At 51.1% G+C, this 26,551-nt stretch overlaps 1 protein-coding gene across 1 annotated transcript in view; it reads right to left on the bottom strand.

Annotated features, from left to right (window-relative positions):
* The window catches only part of ankar (ankyrin and armadillo repeat containing), a 397,884-nt gene that overhangs the window by 102,881 nt on the left and 268,452 nt on the right, over window positions 1-26,551 (bottom strand). The window contains exons 16-17 of the mRNA XM_072494724.1: window positions 7,462-7,568; window positions 6,713-6,835 (exon numbers count right to left, since the gene is read on the bottom strand). Coding sequence (XP_072350825.1) covers window positions 6,713-6,835; window positions 7,462-7,568 — 230 coding nt within the window. The remainder of the gene's footprint in view (window positions 1-6,712; window positions 6,836-7,461; window positions 7,569-26,551) is intronic.

Here is a 26,551-nt window from a genome sequence, read left to right as displayed (position 1 = left end):
TTCTGAGCAGGGCGCTAATACCGGGGGTGGTGGATACTGAGTACTCAGCAAACGCAGTGTCGGATCATGCCCCACATTGGGTGGATCTATGGGTTAGTTTGGAGAGAGGACAACGCCCGCTGTGGAGGCTTGATGTGGGGTTGTTAGCGGACGAAGCGACCTGTGGGCGGGTGAACAAGTCCATCCAAAACTACCTGGAAACAAATGATATGGGGGAGGTCTCTGCAGCAACGTTTTGGGAAGCTTTGAAGGCAGTGGTCAGAGGGAAATTAATCTTGATATGGGCCCACAGAGAAAAGGCAGAACGGGCTGAGAGGGATAGGTTAGTTGAGGAAATACTCCAGGTGGACAGGAGATACTTGGAGGCCCCGGAAGCAGGGCTCCTGAGGGAGCGGCGTAGGTTACAGGGGGAGTTTGGGCTGTTAACTACAAGGAAAAGGGTGGAACAGCTGAGGAAGGCAAGGGAGGCGATTTATGAGTATGGGGAAAAGGCAAGCAGAATGTTAGCGCACCAGCTCAGAAAAAGGGAGGCGGCCAGGGAGATAGGGATGAGGTGGGATTATGGTCATGGACCCAGTGGGGGTGAATGAGGTGTTTAAGGACTTTTACAGCAAATTACATGAGTCGGAACCCCTGGCTGGGGTGAAGGCGATGAGGCAGTTTTTGATGTGTTGGGTACTCTGGATCTGTGGAGACTGCGTTTGCCTTAGCAGTAACATAGACAGGCTACCAACACTTGTAATAGTACAACTCTATTTTATTTAACTAAGAGCTGTTAAACATACTTGCACTGTGGGTCGACACTATGTTAGATTGACTGAAGACCCTGCCTAACCTGACCAGCCTATACTGCGAGCACATGGTGGATGTTTGTGCTACTGACTGCGGGCTGTGTCTGTCTCAGAGGCTGCATCCCGAATGAGCGGGAAAACTAGTGCCCTCTGTCTTTATAGTGACTGTGCCCTAACTGTTGATTGGCTGCTGTGTTGTGTGTGTTGATTGGTCTTGCAGTGTGTCAGTCAGTGTGTGTCTCTGCACCATCATATACTGATGTGTATATTATGACATCCCCCCTTTTCTAAAAAATGTGTGTTCGTGGCAATAAATAATGTAGTATGTGAATGTTCCTAACTATGTGTGACACATGCGAGCATATTTACAGCACTATGTACAGAAACTCTAAGATATTTACATTGGAAGGTGTCTAGTGCAGATGGACAGTATGTAACACAAAATATAACTAGAACAACAGTATGTCCAAACCAGTGAGTTAATCAAACAGGGTAACGAAACAATCAGTTCATGAGTTCAAAGAGTCCATGAATTCAGGCAGTTCATAAATTCAGTCTCTGAGGTGGGCGACGAACTCTGGTTAACCGCCTCAAGGGTGGGTCAGGGGCCGCCTGTTCTGGAATGGGCGGGACTGTGTCAGACTCAGAGGGTGGCAGAGCGAAAGGGAGATCTGGAAAGGCCGTGACGGGTTCGTCGTGATGGCGAGGCAGGACATGATGATCGGGTGGCGAGCGAGGAAGGAGTCGTAGTGCCCGCCTATTTCGGCGAAGAAGAGAGCTGTCTTGTAGACGAACCAAAAATGACCTGGGGGCCACTTGTCTGAGCACCACAGCGGTGGCAGACCAACCACCATCGGGAAGTTGGACACGGACCTCGTCATCAGGAGCCAGAGCAGGGAGATCCGTGGCGCGGGCATCGTACGCCGATTTGTGTTGGACCCGAGACAACTGCACTCGACAAAGGACCGGAAAGATGTCCAAGTCCGGGACATGAATGGCCGGCACCGTCGTCCGCAGTGTGCGATTCATCAGCTATTGAGCCGGTGACAGGCCAGTGGACAATGGCGCTGATCTGTAAGCAAGCAGGGCGAGGTAAAAATCGGATCCTGCATCGGCCGCCTTGCACAGGAGTCGTTTGACAATGTGTACCCCCTTTTCAGCTTTGCCATTGGATTGAGGGTAATGGGGACTGGACCTGACATGTGTGAAGTTGTATCGTTTGGCAAAATTGGACCTCTCCTGACTGGCAAAACACGGGCCATTGTTGGACATGACCGTGAGAGGGATGCCATGGCGAGCGAAGGTTTACTTGCACACACGGATGACCACAGTTGAGGTGAGGTCGTGTAGCCTAACTACCTCCGGGTAGTTTGAGAAATAGTCCACTATGAGGTCGTTAGTCCCGCCAAGTGCATGGAACAGGTCGATGCCCACTTTGGTCCAGGGGGACTTGATCAACTCATGGGGTTGCAAGGTTTCCCTTGGCTGAGCAGGCTGGAAACGCTGGCATGTTGGGCAGTTAAGAACGGGGTTGGCAATGTCCTCGTTGATTCCAGGCCATTACACTGCCTCACGGGCCCGTCGGCGGCATTTCTGGAGCTGGCAGGATCCCATGGCCGGGATAACGTTCCCGTTGTAGTTGACCATCTTGCATCGGGATGGCCGGATTGGTGGTCTGACCTTCATGGCGCAGAAGGCTGACCATGCTATGAGGTTGGCGGAGGCGCCAGTGTCCAGGCGGAAAGTGATCGGCGATCGGTTGACCGTTAGGGTGGCACTCCATTCATCGCCCGGATTGATGGTGTTGACCCGGTTCCCATCAATGACCGCAACCCGGAAGGCGTCTTGTTCATCTGTGTCGTTGGTTTGGATGTCGTGATGTGGAGGCTGAATGGTCCGCACGTTCCTGCGAGGTTGTCGGAGATGTGGAAGATCAACAGGTTGAGCCGCTCGACAGTAGGCAGCGTAGTGGCCCATCTTGCCACAGCGTAGGCATTGTCGGGTTTTTGCAGGACATTGCCCTTTCAAATGTGCAGCTCCACAGTTGCCGCACGTCATGACGTCATGGTGTTTGTTACGCCACTGCGCATGCGCAGTTCGGTCTTGCGTCAGGTGCGCCTGCGCAGCACGTCCCTCAGTCTTGCCGTAGATTTTGGCGCGCACAAACGCGGGAGGCCTTTAAAAGCGCGTGAAACGGCCGCCCTCGTCCGGGCCGCGGGCCGGGAGAAACTCGATTGCCTGGACGGGTTCGGCCTCGTGGGTGGCCTGGCTTGCCGATTCGATCGCGTGGGACCCCCTCCGTGCCGATTCGGTCTCCTGAAATTGGGCATAGTGGCTAGTCGCATTCTCATGCAGGACACAGGCTTCAACTGCAGATGCTGAGGTCAGGCCTTTTATTTTTAGAAGCTGCTGGCGTAGGCCACTGGCGGCAATGCCAAAAACGATCTGGTCCCGGATCATGGACTCTGAGGTGGTGTCGTAACCGCAGGACTGCGCGGGTATGCGGAGGTGCGTCAGGAAGGACTGAAAGAGCTCATCCTTACCTTGCAGGCGCTGCTGAAAGACATACCTCTCAAAGCTTTCGTTGACCTCAACGTTGAAGTGCTTGTCGAGCTTGAGGAGGACCGTGTCATACTTAGCTTTGTTCTCGCCTTCCGCGAACACCAAGGAGTGGTATACATGGATGGCGTGCTGACCTGCGGTAGTGAGGAGCATGGCAATCTTTGTTTTGTCCGAGGCGCCCTGTTTTTCATTGGCTTGCATGAAGCGTTCGAAGTGCTGATTGAAGAGCTTCCAGTTTGTGCCCAGGTTCCCAGCGACTTGCAACGGCTGCGGTTTGTTGAGGGTGTCCATGGCTCAGGATGGCAGATTTGCCGGTAGGTATCGATTCACTCCTGGTATCATGAAGTGTTGGGTGCTCTGAGGTACAGACGAACCAACACGGTTGCGATTGGTACAATGCAGTTTTATTCCATTAAACTATTCATACATCAGACTTGGTACTCAACACGTTGTGACTGTGTGAGTGTCTTGCTATGAGGTCCTGGCCCTGTGCCGTCTCCAGATGGACTGCGCAGGAAGTGTTGTGTTTCTTGTTTTATACTGTGTCTGCTCTTGTCTGTGATTGGCTGTCGTGTTATGTGTGCTAATTGGTCCGTTGGTCTGTCTATCATTATGTATGTGTTATGATGTATGTTTGAATATCATGACACTTGTGACAATAAAGATTATTATTCGAAAAATAATGTCTGGGGAAATGAAGCATGGATTTGGTGGTCAGCCCGCATTGTGGAAGTGCCAGAGGCATCCTACTGGTTGTGGAGCAGGCTTTTAAATGTACCTCACACAAGTTTCCACCACCGCCCCACTCTCCGGATGGTGCCGCCCTACTCTCCCCACCATCCCTTCACATTTCCCCCCCCCCCCCCCCCCCCCCATACGTACACTCTTACTCTTTCCACCCCTCCAGTGTCTTCTTAGTAGATCTTCGACATGCTTAGTCTTCCGTGCTCTACCACTGCGTCTAGGTGTTTCCCCGGGATGCATATCAGTGGTGGCGGCAGCCAGCTGCTTACCACGTCCTGTGGCCTTCGGCACCCCGGGTGGGTGTCCACTGGGGCTGGAGGGTCCGGGAGCACTTGCCAGCAACATATGCACAGCCGTGCTGCACTGTACTGAGTGCTGACTGCAAGACATGGCGTCGTCAGAGGAATGGAATTCGAGTAGCTGTGGCCACCGTTGCTACTCCATAGGTAGCATAGGGGTCCAGGTTGGCAACAATCGCCCCCTCCTCCCAGTCAGGCCTATAGGGCCCTGGGGTTCACTTCAGGATGGAGGAGCAGCTGGAGGAGTCCTGGCTTCCCCTGCGTCATCTGGTCCTGCCAGCTCCCCAGTACCTGCACCATGGTGTTGGCAAGGCTCCTCAGAGATTGGGACATGGTCTGGAGTGCCTTTGCTATTCCCATCTGAGACTGGGACATGTCCCACAGCATCTGATTAGGTTTGGCCTGGTACTGGATCACATGCCTCAGTGAGTCGGACAGTCTACCGGGGTCCTCAGCCATGGCCGTCACCGACTGCACCAGGCCTTGGACACCTCCACTCATGCTGCTGACTTTGTGCACAAAGCTCTCCACTGAAGTCACCACCCTAGCAGTGTTGGCCTTGGTGCCTCGCTTTTCTGGCAACATCTCCTGCGTCCGTAGCCTCTGGGACTCTTCCAATCGGTTATGGACGGGCTGGAGTGTCTCTGACATCCCCCTCTGAATATGACAACTGCACACTATCATCTGCATCAGCTCCGTTCCAGAGGCTCAGCATCTGACTGGGACCCAGACCTCTGACTACTGTCTGCCTGGGCGTTCCTGCCTCCACCTGTTGTACATCAGCAACTGTGTGGTGTTCACCAGGTGTGCCCATAAGCTTGACCATTACCGTTGCCCACCAAAGTGCTTGTCTCTGCGCTGGTGGAGGGTGGGGATGATGGCTGTGATGCATCTATGGTGCAGCCTTGGAGCTCTCTGAGGTGCTCTCATGGGTGCTGGAGGAGAGGGAGACCACCCCGGATGGGGCAGTGCTGTTGGCTGGAGGTCCTGCTGGAGAAGGGACATGTGGTCAGTGGGAGGGATGGGTCAGTCTATATGGCATTAACAACTCCCTGTCACTTGACAGTCCATCTGGGTGGGGCCCAGTGCCATGTGCCGACCTCCACGTTGATGACTGCTTTGTCCTCCACCACCCCCATAACCTCCAGGGCCCGTTTATCGAAGGTGGTGAGGATTCTGATGTCCGGCACCCCACCACCCATCTGGGCCCTCTCCCAAGGCTTGTGGAATAACTTCTCTTGCGAGGACACAGAAAGCATTAATAGCGCACCTGTGGTTCACCACGAGAGGGTTGGGGGTGGTGGGGGGGGGGGGGGGGGGAGGGCGGGGGGGGGGGGGGGAGAAGGCGTGGGTGGCATGGGTGGGCCAGGGCAATGTGCTGGGTGGAGGTGCTGCCAGGTGCATTCCTGTTCTGGTGGAGGGGGAGGGCGAGGAACATGGAAGCAACTCACCCATGCGGCCTGGTGTAGATTGTTGGCCTGCTTGTGGCACTGCCTACTGGTCCTGAGCTGATGGCCGCTGCCACTTCCTCCCAGTCGGCACAGGCTGCCCTGTGGATTACCCTCTCGGACACTCGGGGAACAGGACATCCCTCCTGACCTTGAATACCTCTAAGAGCCTCCCAAGGTCTGCATTCCCGAATTGTGGGCCAGTCGTCTGGGTGCCATGGCTCTGAGCTTCGTGGGGTTAGCTGTGCGAGAGCAGTTTATGGGCTGCTCTATCTTGTTAGTCGGGGGCTGGCAAGCGCAGTCCGAGCAAATTGGCTGGCGAGCCATGATTTGTGGCATCAAGGCTGTGGGGCCTCCTTATGTGGACTAATTAATGTTGGATTGTGGAGCCGGGGTCAAGCACCAGGGAGCTCACGTTGTATAAGGGGCCTCAATGGAGAACATGCGGCCTCGGCTGCATGTTTGTACATTGGGGATTGGGGAACTCCGCACGCCACAACTCCCCAGTGTAGCTAGAGATCAGGACACCATCAGAGGGCCCCACCTGAACACAGTATGGGAGGCTCCCTGGCCCCCCCTGCACCCCACCAACACCCACACAGGACAAACCCTAGCCCGATCGCGCCTGCACAAAAGAAATGCCAGTTTGGCAATAGCCAGGCCAGATAGCAGTGCCACCTGGGTACCACCAGGCTGGCACCCTAGTGGCACTGTCATGGTGCCCAGTGGCACCAAGAGTACCAGGACACCGCCCTGTCCAAAGGGCATGCAACTGGGGGCCTCAGGCTCACTGGGAGACACCATTACATATTTGCATAATTGAGAGCCTTGAAAATTTTCAATTCCATACTAATTTGCTACAGCTTACTTTGTCAGGAGATTTAAGATGGTTCAATACAATCTTGTAGGTGAAACCCTTTCTCTTCATTAAAACATTCTGTAGTTCATTGTTTCCCAACACTATACAGGCCAAGCTGTGGAGAACTTCAACCTATACACATAAATGGAAATTATTGCTAATTAATTCAGTGATATAAATATGTTATTTTTTTTCATTCATGAATCCATATGATTACATTTAATCTTGTCAGCACCTTCCAAACCTACAACCTCTACCAAATAGAACAACAGCAAGTGCATGGAACATTACTCTAACCTACAAGTTCCTTTCAAGTCACATACCATCCTGAACTGGAACCTCCTCCCTAACAGCACGTGAGTGTTTAGGGGTACCCATACCACATGGAATGCAGTGTTTCTTGTTGAATTAGGGATAGGCAATAAATGTTGGCCTTGCCAGCAAGGCTCACATTTCATGAATGGATACAAAGAATTTTCAGGGTAGTTGATTGATTCTAACAACTTTCAGATTTCAGTTTCATTCTTTAACTGGACTGAGTGGTTCATATTGATCACCTTCAAAACTGGATCTTTTTGCTGTTGATTTTTCTTCTGATATATTGCCGACATATGGGGTCATACAGTGCCAGCTTAAAAATCTTACGATTGGCATGTATGCAATTAATTTAAGTGCTGTTGACTTCAGTCTATAAGTGACTCCAGAGTTAACATAAGTAAATGCTGCCATGCACTAGAATAACTCCTGTCCCGTGTTACCTCTACTTGAAAAGAATGTGCCGAAAAAAGCAAATAAAGAAGTACATCCATGCCACCTTCATCTGTAATTTTATGTTGACTGATGGGATTATTTACGTGTGCTACACCTACAAATGTAAAACAGATACAACTGTTATATTTGTATATTTAAATACATAATTTAAAAAAATAAAGTTTATTAAAGTATTACATAATATCAAACAACCAACTAAAACACAAGAATGCAAAAATTACAAACATCAACAACAAAAAAGACCCATGGGCGAAATTCTGCATTTAGGAGATTGTTCTCTTGCCAGAGCTGGATTACACCTGATTTGCACTCCCAGATGAAGCGATTCCCAATCCTTAGCCGTGCAAATTTATGCATGATGAGGATTGCGAGGAATCCCGCTATCAGGCTGCCACCAATTTGAGCAGCTGATCTGATAGCGAGTCTAACGTCTGCCCCCCCCAACCTGCAGCCCCCTCCCAAAGAGACCCCCTAAATAAAGAGACCCCCCAAATAAGGACCCCATCCAGAGACTCCCAAAAGACCCTAAATAAAGGGACCTTCCCAGTAACTCTTTAAATAAGGAACACCCCACAAATCCCCCAGAAGAGACACCCTCATCAGGAAGTCCTCCAGAAGAGAGACAACTGTCAGGAAGCTCCCCAGAAAAGAGACCTCTGTCACGAAGGTCCTGTACCACTTTAAATAGAATTAAATGCTTTCCAATCACCTCCCTTCATGCTGGAGTGATTTTGAAGTGGTCAGCTGGAAATTGACAGCACTTAACTCTCATGGACTTTGGGGGCAACTCCCTTAAAGAGTTACCCTCTTCGCCCACCGCAAAGCCCACACGTGCTTGCCAGGACCAGTAGTGATTCTCGCCCACGTGATTCCTGGCCCAGACTATCATACTGATCTGGACAATATCCTGCCTAGCCCGTTAATTGGATGCAATTGGGACTTAATGACTCCTAGAATCATAGAATTTATACTGCCGAAGGAGGCCATTCGCCCATCGAGTCTGCACAGGCCCTTACACAGAGCACCCTACTGAAGCACACGTATCTACTCTATCCCCGTAACCCAGTAACCCTCACTTAACATTTTTTGGACACTAAAGGCAATCACAGTTCCAGGGTCCCAGTTCGATTCCCGGCTGGGTCACTGTCTGTGTGGAGTCTGCACGTTCTCCCTGTGTGTGCTTGGGTTTCCTCCGGTTTCCTCCCACTGTCCAAAGATGTGTGGGTTAGGTGGATTGGCCATGGCAGAAGTGTGCACCATCGACAAGATACACCACAGGAACTCACTAAGGATCCTTAGACAGCACATACTAAACACAAGGCTGCAACCTTCTAGATGGACAAGGGCAGCAGATACCTGGGCACCCCAATCTGGAAATCCCCTTCCAAATCACCCGGAAATATATTGCCATTCCTTCACGATCATTGGGGCAGAATCTTAGAATTCTCCTCCCCCACCCCTCCCCCCACTGTTGCCATCTTGGATGGCCACGTCCCGATTACAAAATGGACACTTTGCAAAGAATGCAGGGAAAATTGAACAATACCGAAAAAGCAAGCAGGTGCAAGGTCTGTCTGTTGATTAGAGCTGTAGCTCTCAGACAGGACCGGTACTGCAGAACCATCTATATACTAATGAGCCACCCCCGGGAACAAAAGGCAACATTTATATAAACAATGCTAAGACAGACACCCCGGCGCCAGAGGAGACTAAAACAAAGCAAACCAACGGCCACCTAGGACATGCCCAGCACCCAGGGAACCCACCCCTCTATTGGAGGAAAATCGATAAGGACGATTGGGAAATGGCCCAATTAATTGGGGCCAAGTTCAAGGCCCGCCCAAAAGCACAAGAAGCCCTTTTGGGGTATAAAAAGGATTCCCCAAGAGAGAATCTCTCTCTTGGCCTTGGCTCTCAGCGAGGAGAGACCTGCCAAAGCTACGCCAGACCAAGTAAGTTCCAAGTCAATGCACGCTACGAGATAGATGCTCCTAGTTGCTAGCCTGTAAACAGCTCAACCCAGCAGCCTCAGAACCGAGCAACGGCCATTGTTCCTCTGACTGAGTGGGCACCCGAAGCTAAGTATAGGCTTTTAGTAATAGTGATAGTTTAGGTTGTAGAGTTTTATGCATGAGTAGATTTGACTGTGTATAAATAAATGAGCATTGCTTTTGAACTTACTAACTGATGTATCGAGTCTTTGATCAGTATTCGGTTTTGAACCTTGTGGCGGTATCGAATGACTCTTGAGCAAACGTAATTAAACAGAGTCAAATTAAGAGACAACTGCACGTTCGCAACACCACCATCACCAAAGCACTGTGGGTGTACCTACACCTCAAGGTCGACAGTGGTTCAAGAAGTCACATCGCCACCATCTTCCCATGGGTAACTAGTGTTGTGGGCCAGGGTTTAGAGAACCCCAAAGTGTATCGTGGAGTTCACCTGACCCACAACTTTTACTAGATTGTGGTATGGTGATCACACGGCCCACTCTACAGGTGTGGTACAGCAGAAATGGAAAAGTATTTTTTAAAGCAAAACATTGTTTATTCTATGAACTCAAGTTAAATTTTTTAAAACAGACAATGAACATCTTAGCAACCATTAATTCAAATACAACCCCCAAAGAATACAACACTAAGTAATCCTTTAAGCTTTCCTTTTAACATCCATAAGACTTAAAACACCTTTTACCAGAAGCACATCAGGTTAAAGTCACTACTGTTATTAGTTTTAAATCACCAGGATCGATTTACAGTCTTTAGATGACAGAGAGTGACTCTAATACACCACCTTCTGGCTGTGACTGCAGCTATTCAGCTCTAAAAACGAAACTAAAACACACCCTGCAGCAAACAGCCTAAAACAAAAGTAAAAAGCTGACAGACAGCCCAGCTCCACCCACTCTCTGACATCACTGCAGTAATAAACACCCATTTCTTAAAGGTACTCTCACTACAGATATTTATATACATACCCATTTATAAACACCCATTTCTTATAGGTACTCTCATATGACACTAGTGAGGGCAATAAATGCTGGCCTAGCCAACGATGCCATATCCTGTAAATGAAAATAAGATAGCCCTAGACAACAGGTCATCATACAAACAACATCGACGACAGCCAAGGAGAAATAAACTTGTTAAAATGCTCATCAGTCTGAGAGCCAGAGATGGCTCACCTGAATAGGGTAATTGTTTTTGTTGTGGAAGCATTAGTGATGTGTGCATTTGTTTGGACCAAGATCAGAACAGACAAAAGAGATTAAAAAGGTGCTGAGCACTGAACATCCGACAGGGTGACCTCAGGAAATATTTTCACCATTCAGCAGAATATCTTCAGGAAATGTGTTTTGATGTTTTCAATAAGGTTTGGAGGGCCAAGAATGTAGAATCTGACACTGCAGTCAGACCAAGGGTCAGAGCTGGTCACATTGACTCATGCCTACTTTCAACACTGAACAAGGCCAACTGTGTTGGGGATTGCAAGTGTTTTCAGTCATATCGTGGTGATATTGGCCAGAAGGTTTGGACTGGAGTCATGAAGGGGGATCATGAATGATCAATCTTATTCATCCACGTTCCACCAATAGGATCAACTGTTTGGAGAGTTGTAAGATATGAGCAAACTACCTCGTGGGGGAGGATAGTAACCTAGAGAGAGGCGAGCTAGAGAAGAATAAGTAAGGAAGGAGGGGAAGGCCATCTACTGGAGGGAGCACAAACCTCCCCTATATGGGGAGAAACAGTGGTAACAAACAGACACTCCCCACTTGAAGGCCTAAAGACCAAGGGGGAAGGGGATTCACCCTTCCCTCCCCAACAACAGAATGAAGACAACAGACAAATGAGGGGTGAGACCCCAAACACACTGGGATTTAGAGGGGGAAAAAATGAGAAACAACTTCTACCTTTAAGCGACAGGAACTCTAGTGAAACCCGACAGACTGTTCTGAAAATCAAACATTGTTGTACAGAAGGAAAATACAATCCAGTGTTAGAGCCTCAGTCATGGCTATGGTAACAACGCGAGCTCTGAGGCTGGCTGTTCAAACCAAGTCATTGTACGATGTGTGAAACCCAGTTTTCTTTTTCTCTCTTCTTGTTTACTCTGTAACGGTTGTTTGAAATACCAATAACAATATTTAAAGAAAGGTTAGCAGCAAACTCTGAGGCGGTACTGAGGTTAAGGTTTAAGGATCATTTAAAGATAACAACCCTTGGTTTGAATTGAGTAAGGTTTGGGACAGAAACTTGGGTTTTGCCTGTGTGTTTTTTTTAGTGGAGGCTTTTATTAATAAGTTGTGTTTTCTTCTTCATGTGTCAGGGGTTATGGGGAGAAGGCAGGAGAATGGGGATGAGAAAATCTCAGCCATGATTGAATGGCGGAGCAGACTCAATGGGCCGAGTGGCCTAATTCTGTTCCTATGTCTTATGGTCTAATGTTCACAGGAAACCAAGGTTGAATTGTGGAGGGATTTAAATTGGGCTAGCGAGTCAAGTGCTGTTTTACACTAATTTAGAGCTCTTGTATTCGGGCATCAGGAGTGTTTTTTAAAAAATATATTTTTATTAAGAATTTTTCAATAACAATATTTTCCATCTTACAAACAAACCCTCCCCCCCCCCCCCCGCCCCCACCCGCAACAAAGAAAAGAAAAAGAACTTGCGTGGCAAGACATGAACGTGGCAAGTCAATAAAATACAGAACTTTGTACAATGGATTCTTCCCATACATGCCAGTTTCCGGGATCATTCATGTGCTTTCTTGCTCACGTGCCCCCCAAAGGAACCCCCCTTCCCCCCCTCCCTCTCCCCCCCCCCCCCCCCCCCCCACGAACGATGTCCTCCCCTCCCCCCACCCCCCCTGGGTTGCTGCTGCTGCTGTCCGACCTTCATCTAACGCTCCGCGAGATGGTCTAGGAACGGTTGCCACCGCCTGTAGAACGCCTGCGCAGACCCTCTCAAGGCAAACTTTATCCTTTCCAACTTGATAAACCCAGCCATATCATTTATCCAGGCCTCCACGCTGGGGGGCTTCGCCTCCTTCCACATTAGTTGATGGGAAATGTTCAGAATGGAGTTCTGTCACAAGTGGAGTACCACAAGGATCTGTTCTGGGGCCGTTGCTGTTTGTCATTTTTATCAATGACCTAGAGGAAGGCGCAGAAGGGTGGGTGAGTAAATTTGCAGACGATACTAAAGTCGGTGGTGTTGTCGATAGTGTGGAAGGAAGTAGCAGGTTACAGAGGGATATAGATAAGCTGCAGTGCTGGGCTGAGAGGTGGCAAATGGAGTTTAATGTAGAGAAGTGTGAGGTGATTCACTTTGGAAGGAAAAACAGGAATGTGGAATATGTGGCTAATGGAAAAGTTCTTGAAAGTGTGGATGAGCAGAGGGATCTAGGTGTCCATGTACATAGATCCCTGAAAGTTGCCACCCAGGTTGATAGGGTGGTGAAGAAGGCCTATGGAGTGTTGGCCTTTATTGGTAGAGGGATTGAGTTCCGGAGTCGGGAGGTCATGTTGCAGCTGTACAGAACTCTGGTACGGCCGCATTTGGAGTATTGCGTACAGTTCTGGTCACCGCATTATAGGAAGGACGTGGAGGCTTTGGAACGGGTGCAGAGGAGATTTACCAGGATGTTGCCTGGTATGGAGGGAAAATCTTATGAGGAAAGGCTGATGGACTTGAGGTTGTTTTCGTTAGAGAGAAGAAGGTTAAGAGGAGACTTAATAGAGGCATACAAAATGATCAGAGGGTTAGATAGGGTGGACAGTGAGAGCCTTCTCCCGCGGATGGAAATGGCTAGCACGAGGGGACATAGCCTTAAACTGAGGGATAATAGATATAGGACAGAGGTCAGGGGTAGGTTCTTTACGCAAAGAGTAGTGAGGCCGTGGAATGCCCTACCTGCTACAGTAGTGAACTCGCCAACATTAAGGGCATTTAAAAGTTTATTGGATAAACATATGGATGATAATGGTATAGTGTAGGTTAGATGGCTTTTGTTTCGGTGCAACATAGTGGGCCGAAGGGCCTGTACTGCGCTGTATTGTTCTATGTTCTATGTTCTATTAGCAAGATCCTTCGCCGGGCTACTAGGGACGCAAAGGCCAGAATACCGGCCTCTTTCGCCTCCTGCACTCCCGGCTAGTCCACTACTCCAAATAGTGCTAGCCCCCAGCTCGGCTTGACCCGGACTTTCACCACCTTAGATACTTTCCCGCCACTCCCCTCCAGAACCCCTCCAGTGCCGGGCATGACCAAAACATATGGACATGGTTTGCCGGACTTGGTGAGCACCTCCCACATCTGGCCTCTACCCCAAACAACTTACTCAGCCTCGCCCCCGTCATGTGCGCTCTATGAACCACCTTAAATTGTATCAGGCTAAGCCTGGCACACGAAGAAGAGGAATTAACCCTACTTAGGGCATCAGCCCATAGCCCCTCCTCAATCTCCTCCCCCAACTCCTCTTCCCATTTACCCTTCAGCTCCTCTACCAAAGCCTCTCCCTCTTCTTTCATCTCCTGGTATATCGCCGACACCTTGCCCTCTCCGACCCATACGCCCAAAATCACCCTATCTTGAATCCCCTGTGCCGGGAGTAGCGGAAATTCCCTCACCTGCCGCCTCACAAACGCCCTCACTTGCATGTACCTGAAAGCGTTTCCCGGGGGTAGCCCAAACTTCTCCTCCAGCGCCCCTAAGCTCACAAACGTCCCATCAATGAACAGGACCCCCATTCTTCTAATCCCTACCCGATGCCAGCTCTGAAACCCCCCGTCCATCCTTCCTGGGACAAACCGATGGTGGTCTCTGATCGGGGACCACACCGAGGCTCCCGTCGCACCCCTGTGCCATCTCCACTGCCCCCAGATCTTTAGCGTTGCCGCCACCACCGGGCTCGTGGTATACCTTGTCGGCGAGAGCGGCAGCGGTGCCGTCACCAGCGCCCCCAGGCTCGTTGCTTTGCAGGACGCCATCTCCAACCTCTTCCATGCCGCCCACTCTCCCTCCATCACCCACTTACGGATCATTGCCACGTTGGTTGCCCAATAATAACCACCCAGATTCGGCAATGCCAACCCACCTCTATCTCTGCTATGCTCCAAGAACCCCCTCCTTACCCGCGGGGTCTTGCTCGCCCACACAAATCCCGTAATGCTCCTGCTTACCCTCTTGAAAAAGGCCTTAGTGATCTCAATTGGGAGGCATTGAAATACAAAAAGAAATCTCGCGAGGACCACCATTTTAACCGACTGTACCCTACCCGCCAGCGAGAGTGGCAACATGTCCCACCTTTTAAAATCCTCCTCCATCTGTTTCACCAATCGCGTCAAATTGAGTTTGTGCAGTGCCCCCCAGCTCCTAGCTACCTGAATCCTCAAATATCGAAAGCTCCTTTCCGCCCTCCTCAGCGGTAGGTCCTCTATCCCTCTTCCCTGGTCCCCCGGATGGATCACAAAGAGCTCACTCTTTCCCACATAGAGCTTATAGCCCGAAAAGTCTCCAAACTCCCGTAAGATCTGCATTACCTCAACCATCCCCTCCACTGGATCCGTCACATACAGCAACAGGTCGTCTGCATACAGCGACACTCTATGTTCCTCTCCCCCTCGAACCACCCCCTTCCATTTCCCCGACTCCCGTAACGCCATGGCCAAAGGTTCAATTGCTAGTGCGAACAGCAGAGGGGACAGGGGGCACCCCTGCCTCGTCCCTCGATGCAGCCGGAAATACTCCGACCTCCGCCGGTTCGTGACCACACTCGCCACCAGGGCTTTATACAGGAGCTTAACCCAACTAATAAACCCTCCCCCGAACCCAAACCTCCTCAACACTTCCCAGAGATACTCCCACTCTACCCGATCAAAGGCTTTCTCCACGTCCATGGCTGTCACTATCTCCGCTTCTCCCTCCACCGATGGCATCATTATCACATTTAAGAGCCTTCGCTCATTAGTGTTTAACTGCCGACCCTTTACGAATCCCGTCTGGTCCTCATGAATCACCCCCGGAACACAGTCCTCAATCCTCATGGCCAACATTTTTGCCAGCAACTTAGCATCTACATTAAGGAGCGAGATCGGTCTATATGACCCACATTGCAGTGGGTCCTTATCCCGCTTTAAGATCAAAGAGATCGTCGCCTCCGACATTGTCGGGGACAGGGTCCCCCCCTCCCTGGATTCATTGAAGGTCCTTACCAGCAACGGGGCTAACAGGTCTAGATACTTCCTGTAAAACCCCACCGGGAACCCATCTGGCCCTGGGGCCTTCCCTGCCTGCATGCTCCCCAGTCCTTAACCAGCTCCTCCACCCCAATTGGCACCCCCAAACCAGCCACCTCCTGCATCTCCACCCTTGGGAACCTCAACTGATCCAAGAATCGCCGCATCCCCTCTTTTCCCCCTGGGGGCTGGGACCTGTACAGTTTCTCGTGAAAGGCCTTAAAAGCCTCATTCACTTTCCCTGCACTCCGCACCATAGTTCCCCTTCCATCTTTGACTCCACCTATTTCCCTCACTGCCATCCTCTTACGGAGCTGGTGTGCCAACATCCGGCTCGCCTTCTCCCCATATTCATATATTGCCCCCTGTGCCTTCCTCCACTATGCCTCTGCCTTCCCTGTGGTCAACAGGTCGAACTCCGTCTGGAGACTTCGTCTCTCCCTGAGTAGTCCCTCATCTGGACCCTCTGCATAGCTCCTGTCCACCCTTAAAATCTCCCCCACTAGCCTCTCCCTTTCCCTGCCCTCTCTCTTCACCCTGTGAGCCCTGATGGAGATTAACTCTCACCTGACCACCGCCTTCAGCGCCTCCCATACTACTCCCACCTGCACCTCCCCGTTGTCGTTAGCCTCCAGATATCTTTCAATACACCCCCGCACCCTCCCGCACACTTCCTCGTCTGCCAGCAGTCCCACATCCAACCTCCACAACGGGCATTGGTCCCTCTCCTCACCCAGCTCCAGCTCCACCCAGTGCGGGGCATGGTCTGAAACGGCTATAGCCGAATACTCCGTTCCCTCCACTTTCAGGATCAATGCCCTGCCCAAAACAAAAAAATCTATCCGGGAGTAGGCCTTATGTACATGGGAGAAAAAATAAAATTCTCTGGCCAAAGGTCTGGCAAATCTCCACGGATCTACTCCCCCCATCTGATCCATAAACCCCCTAAGCACCTTGGAAGCAGCCGACCGCCTCCCCGACGTAGATCTGGAACGATCCAATGCTGGGTCCAGCACCGTGTTAAAATCCCCACCCATTATCAAACTCCCTACCTCCAGGTCCGGAATACGCCCCAACATCTGTTTCATGAATCCAGCATTGTCCCAGTTTGGGGCATATACATTCACCAGTACCACCTCCGTCCCCTGCAACCTACCGCTCACCATCACGTAGCGGCCTCCCTTGTCTGCTGCTATGTTCTTGGGCTCAAATGACACTCGCTTTCCCACCAGTATTGCCACCCCTCTATTCTTCGCATCCAGCCATGAATGGAACACCTGTCCCACCCATCCCTTCCTTAACCTGACCTGATCTGCCACCTTCAGATGTATCTCCTGAAGCATGACCACGTCTGCCTTCAGTCCCTTTAGGTGCGCGAACACTCGGGCCTTCTTTACCGGCCCATTTAGGCCTCTCACATTCCACGTGATCAGCCGGATTGGGGGGTTACCCACCCCCCCAGCCCCGCCGACTAGCCATCTCCTATCTTAGGCCAGTCCCGTGCTCGCGCCTCCCACACCCTCCAGTCCCCCAGGTGGGGAACCCCCGCACCGACCACCTCTTCCATGTTCCGTTCCCCCTCGGACAGTGCAGCAGCAACTCTAGAATCTCTCCCCGCCCCCCCCCCCCCCCTCCCACTAGATCCACATCTAGCACTTTTGCTCCCCCCACATTACTTCCGTGAGTCAGCTGACCTCTGCTGACCCCGGTTCCCCCGCCTTCCCGTTGATCTTCCCCGTGTGGGAGTCTCTCCTCCTCCTTACCTTCCTCCATCCCCCCCCACTTTTTTGGCGCGGGAAAAAAGCCCGCTCTTTCCTGAACCAGCCCCGCCCCCTGTGGCGCAGCTCCTGTTGCGGCCATCATCCCAGTTCCCTCATCCCCGAGTCTCACCTCCCTCCAGGACTGACGCCCACATTCCCCATCATCATCATTTTGTCTACAGAAAGGAAAAAAGGAAATTTTCGGAATTTTAACCAGAACTCTATCCACATCCCCATCCATCATTCCATCCACAAAATATTCTTTACCCATATTTACAACCCCATATACAACCACATCCCCTCAGTTCGAGTCCAGTTTTTCCGTCTGTATAAAGGTCCAAGCCTCTTCTGGCGTTTCAAAATAATGGTGTCTGTCCTGGTTAGTGACCCACAGTCGCGCAGGCTGCAGCATTGCGAACCTGACTCTTTTTCTATGCAGCACCGCCTTGGCCCGGTTGAAGCCAGCTCTCCTCTTTGCCACCTCCACGCTCCAATCCTGGTATACTCGGATCACCGCGTTCTCCCATCTGCTGCTCCGCACCTTCTTGGCCCATCTCAGCACACTTTCTTTATCCACGAAGCGATGGAACCTTGCCACTATCGCCCTTGGCGGCTCATCTGCCTTGGGTCTCCTCGCCAGGACCCGGTGAGCCCCTTCCAGCTCCAGGGGGGTCGGAGAGGCCTCCGCACCCATCAGCGAATGGAACACCGTGCTCACGTATGCCCCAGCATCAGCTCCCTCCACTCCTTCAGGAAGACCCAGAATCCGGAGGTTCTTCCTCCTCGACGTGTTCTCCAGGACCTCAATTCACTCGGCCCACCTCCTGTGCACTGCCTCGTGCGCCTCCATTTTTACCGCCAGGCCCTGGATATCATCCTCGTTGGTGTTCACCTTATCGTTCACCTCACGAAGCTCCACCGCCTGGGTCGTCTGGGTCTCCTTCAGCCTCTCGATCGCCAACAGCATCGGCACCAGCACCTCCTTTTCCAGCACCTCCACACATCTCATGAAGAACTCCTGCTGGTCTGGCCCCCACGCTGCCTGCACTCCACCCTCCGCCATCTTGCCTTCTTCCCCTCGTTTTGTTCTCTGCTCCATGGCCTCTTCCCTCGTTGCTCCACCGCTGCTCCCTGCCAAATATTGTGGGGGGGAGTCCTCACTGCTCCTTCTCACACGGGATCAACCAAAAAAAAGCTCCGTTGGGGCTCCTTTGTAGAGCCCGAAAGTCCGTTTTCGCGGGAGCTGCCAAAACGGGCGGCTTAGCTCCGCATCGCCGCAACCGGAAGTCCCCCATCAGGAGTGTTTTAATGAACAGGTTTGTGGTTGAGCCAAAACCTGTGTCCATGTAAATTTGTCCTTATAAAATCCTAAAGTCAAGAATCAACAGTAAGGGTAAACAGGGGTGTGCGCCTCTTCCAAAAGAGAGTTCTGTTCTTATACCAGTGGAGGTCTGTTGGATTTTAGCGGGATCCAAGCCATGACAACAAAGCTGACAGTCTCAGGGATAGAAATTTAGATGCTACCGTTGCCATGCCAGCCATTAACCATTTAAATGCCCCCATTTCCAGTCAGTTCCAATAATTTCCCAAACAACCTCCGGGTGCGGCGATGACCAGCTAAGTCGCAATTTTCAGCGGCTCCCGGTGGAACGGACTTTTGGGCTCTTAATAAGAGCCCCAACGGCAATTTTAACGGCTAGAAGCACTGTGCGGTAAACCAGAAGGGAATCCCCCCTGGAAACGGATGGAAAAAGGAGAGGGAAGTGGCCAGATTGCAGTGGATCCTTTGGAGCAGCGGCAAGGAAGGCAAGCAAGAACCAAGATGGCGACGGAAGGTGGCAGTTTAACATGGGGCCCTGAACAACAAGAGTTTTTGAAATGTTGCGTGGAAGAACTTAAAAAGGAAATGAAGAAGGAGCTGTTGGCCCCGATATTACAGGCGATCGAAGGGCTAAAGGATGAGCAAAAGACCCAGGAGCGGGAGCTTCGGGTCGTGAAGGCAAAGGCTGCCGAGAACGAGGACGATATACAGGGCCTGGTGGTGAAGACGGAGATGCACGAGGCACACCATAAACGATGTGTGGAAAGACTGGAGGTGCTGGAGAATAACGCGAGGAGGAATAATTTAAGGATTCTTGGTCTTCCTGAAGGTGCAGAAGGAGCAGACGTCGGGGCATATGTGAGCACGATGCTGCACTTGTTAATGGGAGCGGAGGCCCCGGCGGGTCCGCTGGAGGTGGAGGGAGCATACCGAGTGATGGCGCGAGGACCGAGAGCAGGAGAAATTCCTAGAGCCATAGTGGTGAGATTCCTCCGTTTTAAGGACAAAGAGATGGTCCTTAGATGGGCAAAGAAAACTCGGAGCAGTAGGTGGGAGAACGCGGTGATCCGCGTATATCAAGACTGGAGTGCGGAGGTGGCGAGAAGGAGGGCGAGCTTTAATCGGGCCAAGGCGGTGCTTCACAAAAAGAAGATAAAATTTGGAATGCTGCAACCGCAAGACTGTGGGTCACATATCAAGGGAGGCACCACTACTTTGAGACGGCGGATGAGGCGTGGACTTTTATTGTGGAAGAAAAACTGGAATAAGCGGGTTATTAAAAAAGACGTTTGAAACAAAGTGGTGGGGCGAGTGTGGGGGGGCGAAGAGGGGGGGAAAAAGGGGAGGAAAGATGAGTTTTATGTTATTAATCCTGCGATGCGGTAACTTTTCTCTCTTCCACAGGTGGTGGTGGAGGGAGGAAGGGAGGTGGAGGAGATGGGGCGTTGGCCATGGGGGGCGGGGCCAAAAGGGAAGCGCGGGCTTTGTTCCCGCGCTATGATAATCATGGCGGGAATAGGGTAGCAGGAAGGAGGGGGCGTCGCACGGTGCGAGCTGAGGTCACGGGGGGAAGCCGAGGTCGGCCAGAGTTTGCTGACTTCTGGGAGCAACATGGGGGGTGTAACTACGCTAGTGGGGGATCTAGCGGGGGGGGGGGGGGGGGGAGGGGGGAGCTACTGGGTTGCTGCTGCTGGGGAGAGGGGGGAGCCGGAATGGGGTGGGGTAGGCGGGGGGGGGCACCGCCTGGGGGGGGACACAGCTGGGTGGGAACCAGATGAGGAGCTGGAAAAAGGGGATGGCTAATCGACAAGGGGGGGGGGGTAAAAAGCCCCCCAACCCGGTTGATCACATGGAATGTGAGAGGGCTGAACAGGCCGATAAAGAGGGCACGAGTACTCGCACATCTTAAGAAACTTAAGGCAGGCGTGGTTATGTTACAAGAGACGCACTTGAAACTTATAGACCAGGTTAGACTACGCAAAGGATGGGTGGGGCAGGTGTTTCATTCGGGGCTAGATGCGAAAAACAGGGGGGTGGCTATACTAGTGGGGAAGCGGGTTATGTTTGAGGCAAAGACCATAGTGGCGGATAACGGGGGCAGTTACGTGATGGTGAGTGGCAAATTACAGGGGGAGGCGGTGGTCTTGGTAAACGTATATGCCCCGAACTGGGATGATGCCAATTTTATGAGGCGCATGCTAGGACGCATCCCGGACCTAGAGGTGGGAAAGTTGGTAATGGGGGGAGATTTTAATACGGTGCTGGAGCCAGGGCTGGACAGGTCGAGATCCAGGACTGGAAGGAGGCCGGCTGCAGCCAAGGTGCTTAAAGATTTTATGGAGCAGATGGGAGGAGTAGACCCGTGGAGATTTAGTAGACCTAGGAGTAAGGAGTTTTCGTTTTTCTCCTATGTCCACAAAGTTTATTCGCGAATATACTTTTTTGTTTTGGGAAGGGCGTTGATCCCGAAGGTGAGGGGGACGGAGTATACGGCTATAGCCATTTCGGATCACGCTCCACATTGGGTAGACTTGGAGATAGGGGAGGAAACAGAAGGGCGTCAACCCTGGAGAATGGACATGGGACTAATGGCAGATGAAGGGGTGTGTCTAAGGGTGAGGGGGTGCATTGAAAAATACTTGAAACTCAATGATAACTGGGAGGTCCAGGTGGGAGTGGTCTGGGAGGCGCTGAAGGCAGTGGTTAGAGGGGAGCTGATATCAATAAGGGCACATAAAGTAAAGCAGGAGAGTAGGGAACGGGAGCGGTTGTTGCAAGAACTTCTGAGGGTGGACAGGCAATATGCGGAGGCACCGGAGGAGGGACTGTACAGGGAAAGGCAAAGGTTACACGTAGAATTTGACTTGCTGACAACGGGTACTGCAGAAGCACAGTGGAGGAAGGCACAGGGTGTACAGTATGAGTATGGGGAGAAGGCGAGCAGGTTGCTGGCCCACCAATTGAGGAAAAGGGGAGCAGTGAGGGAAATAGGGGGAGTGAGGGATGAGGAAGGAGAGATAGAGCGGGGAGCGGAGAGAGTGAATGGAGTGTTCAATGCATTCTATAAAAGTTTATACGAAGCTCGGCCCCCGGATGGGAAGGAGAGAATGATGTGCTTCCTGGACCGGCTGGAATTTCCTAAGGTGGAGGAGCAGGAGAGGGTGGGACTGGGAGCACAGATCGAGATAGAGGAAGTAGTGAAAGGAATTAGGAGTATGCAGGCGGGGAAGGCTCCGGGACCAGATGGATTTCCAGTCGAATTTTATAGGAAATATGTGGACTTGCTTGCCCCGATACTGATGAGAACCTTTAATGAGGCGAAGGAAAGGGGACAGCTGCCCCCGACTATGTCGGAGGCAACGATATCGCTTCTCCTAAAGAAGGAAAAAGACCCGCTGCAATGCGGGTCCTATAGACCTATTTCCCTCCTAAATGTAGACGCTAAGATTCTGGCCAAGGTAATGGCAATGAGGATAGAGGATTGTGTCCCGGGGGTAGTCCATGAGGACCAAACTGGGTTTGTGAAGGGGAGACAGCTGAATACGAATATACGGAGGCTGCTAGGGGTAATGATGATGCCCCCACCAGAGGGGGAAGCGGAGATAGTGGTGGCGATGGATGCCGAGAAAGCATTTGATAGAGTGGAGTGGGATTATTTGTGGGAGGTGTTGAGGAGATTTGGCTTTGGAGATGAGTATATTAGATGGGTACAGCTGCTGTATAGGGCCCCGATGGCGAGCGTGGTCACGAATGGACGGGGGTCTGCATATTTTCGGCTCCATAGAGGGACGAGGCAGGGATGTCCTCTGTCTCCATTATTGTTTGCACTGGCGATTGAGCCCCTGGCAATAGCATTGAGGGGTTCCAGGAAGTGGAGGGGAGTACTCAGGGGAGGAGATCTCTTTACGCGGACGATTTATTGGTGTATGTGGCAGACCCGGCGGAGGGGATGCCAGAGATAATGCGGATACTTGGGGAGTTTGGAGAATTTTCAGGATATAAGCTGAACATGGGGAAAAGTGAATTGTTTGTGGTGCATCCAGGGGAGCAGAGCAGAGAAATAGAGGACTTACCGTTGAGGAAGGTAACAAGGGACTTTCGCTACTTGGGGATCCAGATAGCCAAGAATTGGGGTACATTGCATAGGTTAAACTTAACGCGGTTGGTGGAACAGATGGAGGAGGACTTCAAGAGATGGGACATGGTATCCCTGTCATTGGCAGGGAGGGTACAAGCGGTTAAAATGGTGGTCCTCCCGAGATTCCTCTTTGTGTTTCAGTGCCTCCCGGTGGTGATCACGAAGGCTTTTTTCAAAAGGATTGAGAAGAGTATCATGAGTTTTGTGTGGGCCGGGAAGACCCCGAGAGGGAGGAAGGGATTTCTGCAGCGTAGTAGGGATAGGGGGGGGCTAGCGCTACCGAGCCTGAGTGAGTACTACTGGGCTGCCAACATCTCAATGGTATGTAAGTGGATGGGAGAAGAGGAGGGAGCGGCGTGGAAGAGATTGGAGAAGGCGTCCTGTAGGGGGACTTGCCTACAAGCCATGGTGACGGCGCCGTTGCCGTTCTCACCGAAGAAATACACCACAAGCCCGGTGGTGGTGGCTACTCTGAAAATTTGGGGGCAATGGAGACGGCATAGGGGAAAGACGAGAGCCTCGGTGTGGTCCCCGATAAGAAATAATCATAGGTTTGCTCCGGGGAGAATGGATGGGGGATTTGGAACATGGCAAAGAGCAGGAGTAATACAAATGAGAGATCTGTTTGTAGATGGGACGTTTGCAAGTCTGGGAGCGCTGATCGAAAAATATGGGTTGCCCCAAGGGAATGCATGCCGGTATATGCAACTGAGGGCTTTTACGAGGCAACAGGTGAGGGAATTCCCGCAGCTCCCGACGCAGGAGGTGCAGGACAGAATGATCTCAAAGACATGGGTGGGGGACGGTAAGGTGGCAGACATATATAGGGAGATGAGAGACGAGGGGGAGATTATGTTAGACGAGCTGAAAGGGAAATGGGAAGAAGAGCTGGGGGAGGAGATTGAGGAGGGGCTGTGGGCTGATGCCCTAAGTAGGGTAAACTCATCGTCCTCGTGTGCCAGGCTAAGCCTGATACAATTTAAGGTGTTACACAGGGCGCATATGACTGGAACACGGCTTAGCAAATTTTTTGGAGTAGAGGATAGGTGTGCGAGATGCTCGAAAAGCCCAGCGAATCACACCCACATGTTCTGGTCATGTCCGGCACTACAGGGGTTTTGGGTGGGGGTGACAAAGGTGCTTTCGAAGGTAGTGGGGGTCCGGGTCGAACCAAGCTGGGGGTTGGCTATATTTGGGGTTGCAGAAGAGCCGGGAGTGCAGGAGGCGAGAGAGGCTGATGTTTTGGCCTTTGCGTCCCTTGTAGCCCGGCGCAGGATACTGTTGATTTTTTTTTTTTAACAGTACAGGCCCTTCGGCCCACGATGTTGCACCGAAACAAAAGCCATCTAACCTACACTGTACCATTATCATCCATATGTTTATCCAATAAACTTTTAAATGCCCTCAATGTTGGCGAGTTCACTACTGTAGCAGGTAGGGCATTCCACGGCCTCACTACTCTTTGCGTAAAGAACCTACCTCAGACCTCTGTCCTATATCTATTACCCCTCAGTTTAAAGTTATGTCCCCTCGTGCCAGCCATTTCCATCCGCGGGAGAAGGCTCTCACTGTCCACCCTATCCAACCCCCTAATCATTTTGTATGCCTCTATTAAGTCTCCTCTTAACCTTCTTCTCTCCAACGAAAACAACCTCAAGTCCATCAGCCTTTCCTCATAAGATTTTCCCTCCATACCAGGCAACATCCTGGTAAATCTCCTCTGCACCCGCTCCAAAGCCTCCACGTCCTTCCTATAATGCGGTGACCAGAACTGTACGCAATACTCCAAATGCGGCCGTACCAGAGTTCTGTACAGCTGCAACATGACCTCCTGACTCCGGAACTCAATCCCTCTACCAATAAAGGCCAACACTCCATAGGCCTTCTTCACCACCCTATCAACCTGGCTGGCAACTTTCAGGGATCTATGTACATGGACACCTAGATCCCTCTGCTCATCCACACTTTCAAGAACTTTTCCATTAGCCAAATATTCCACATTCCTGTTATTCCTTCCAAAGTGAATCACCTCACACTTCTCTACATTAAACTCCATTTGCCACCTCTCAGCCCAGCTCTGCAGCTTATCTATATCCCTCTGTTACCTGCTACTTCCTTCCACACTATCGACAACAGCACCGACTTTAGTATCGTCTGCAAATTTACTCACCCTCCCTTCTGCGCCTTCCTCTAGGTCATTGATAAAAATGACAAACAGCAACGGCCCCAGAACAGATACTTGTGGTACTCCACTTGTGACTGAACTCCATTCTGAACATTTCCCATCAACCACCACCCTCTGTCTTCTTTCAGCTAGCCAATTTCTGATCCACATCTCTAAATCACCCTCAATCCCCAGCTTCTGTATTTTCTGCAATAGCCTACCGTGGGGAACCTTATCAAACGCTTTGCTGAAATCCATATACACCACATCAACTGCTCTACCCTCGTCTACCTGTTCAGTCACCTTCTCAAAGAACTCAATAAGGTTTGTGAGGCATGACCTACCCTTCACAAAGCGATGCTGACTATCCCTGATCATATTATTCCTATCTAGATGATTATAAATCTTGTCTCTTATAATCCCCTCCAAGACTTTACCCACTACAGACGTGAGGCTCACCGGTCTATAGTTGCCGGGGTTGTCTCTGCTCCCCTTTTTGAACAAAGGGACCACATTTGCTATCCTCCAGTCCTCTGGCACTATTCCTGTAGCCAATGATGACATAAAAATCAAAGCCAATGGTCCAGCAATCTCTTCCCTGGCCTCCCAGAGAATCCTAGGATAAATCCCATCAGGTCCCGGGGACTTACCTATTTTCAGCCTGTCCAGAATTGCCAACACCTCTTCCCTACGTACCTCAATGCCATCTAATCTATTTACCTGGAGCTCAGCATTCTCCTCCACAACATTATCTTTTTCCTGAGTGAATACTGACAAAAAATATTCATTTAGTATCTCGCCTATCTCTTCAGACTCTACACACAACCTCCCATCCCTGTCCTTGACTGGTCCTACACTTTCCCTAGTCATTCGCTTATTCCTGACATACCTATAGAAAGCTTTTGGGTTTTCCTTGATCCTTCCTGCCAAATACTTCTCATGTCCCCTCCTTGCTCGTCTTAGCTCTCTCTTTAGATCCTTCCTCGCTACCTTGTAACTATCCATCGCCCCAACTGAAACTTCACACCTCATCTTCACATAGGCCTCCTTCTTCCTCTTAACAAGAGATTCCACTTCTTTGGTAAACCACGGTTCCCTCGCTCGGCACCTTCCTCCCTGCCTGACCGGTACATACTTATCAAGAACACGCAGTAGCTGATCCTTGAACAAGCTCCACTTATCCAATGTGTCCAACACTTGCAGCCTACTTCTCCACCTTATCCCCCCCAAGTCACGTCTAATGGCATCATAATTTCCCTTCCCCCAGCTATAACTCTTGCCCTGCGGTGTATACTTATCCCTTTCCATCCTTAACGTAAACGTCACCGAATTGTGGTCACTGTCCCCAAAGTGCTCACCTACCTCCAAATCCAACACCTGGCCTGGTTCATTACCCAAAACCAAATCCAATGTGGCCTCTCCTCTTGTTGGCCTGTCAACAAACTGTGTCAG

The sequence above is a fragment of the Scyliorhinus torazame genome, chromosome 2, assembly GCF_047496885.1.
Source record: "Scyliorhinus torazame isolate Kashiwa2021f chromosome 2, sScyTor2.1, whole genome shotgun sequence".
Classification (NCBI taxonomy): domain Eukaryota; kingdom Metazoa; phylum Chordata; class Chondrichthyes; order Carcharhiniformes; family Scyliorhinidae; genus Scyliorhinus; species Scyliorhinus torazame.
Note: the sequence above shows the minus strand (reverse complement) of the source record. Positions and strands in the feature narration are given on the sequence as shown.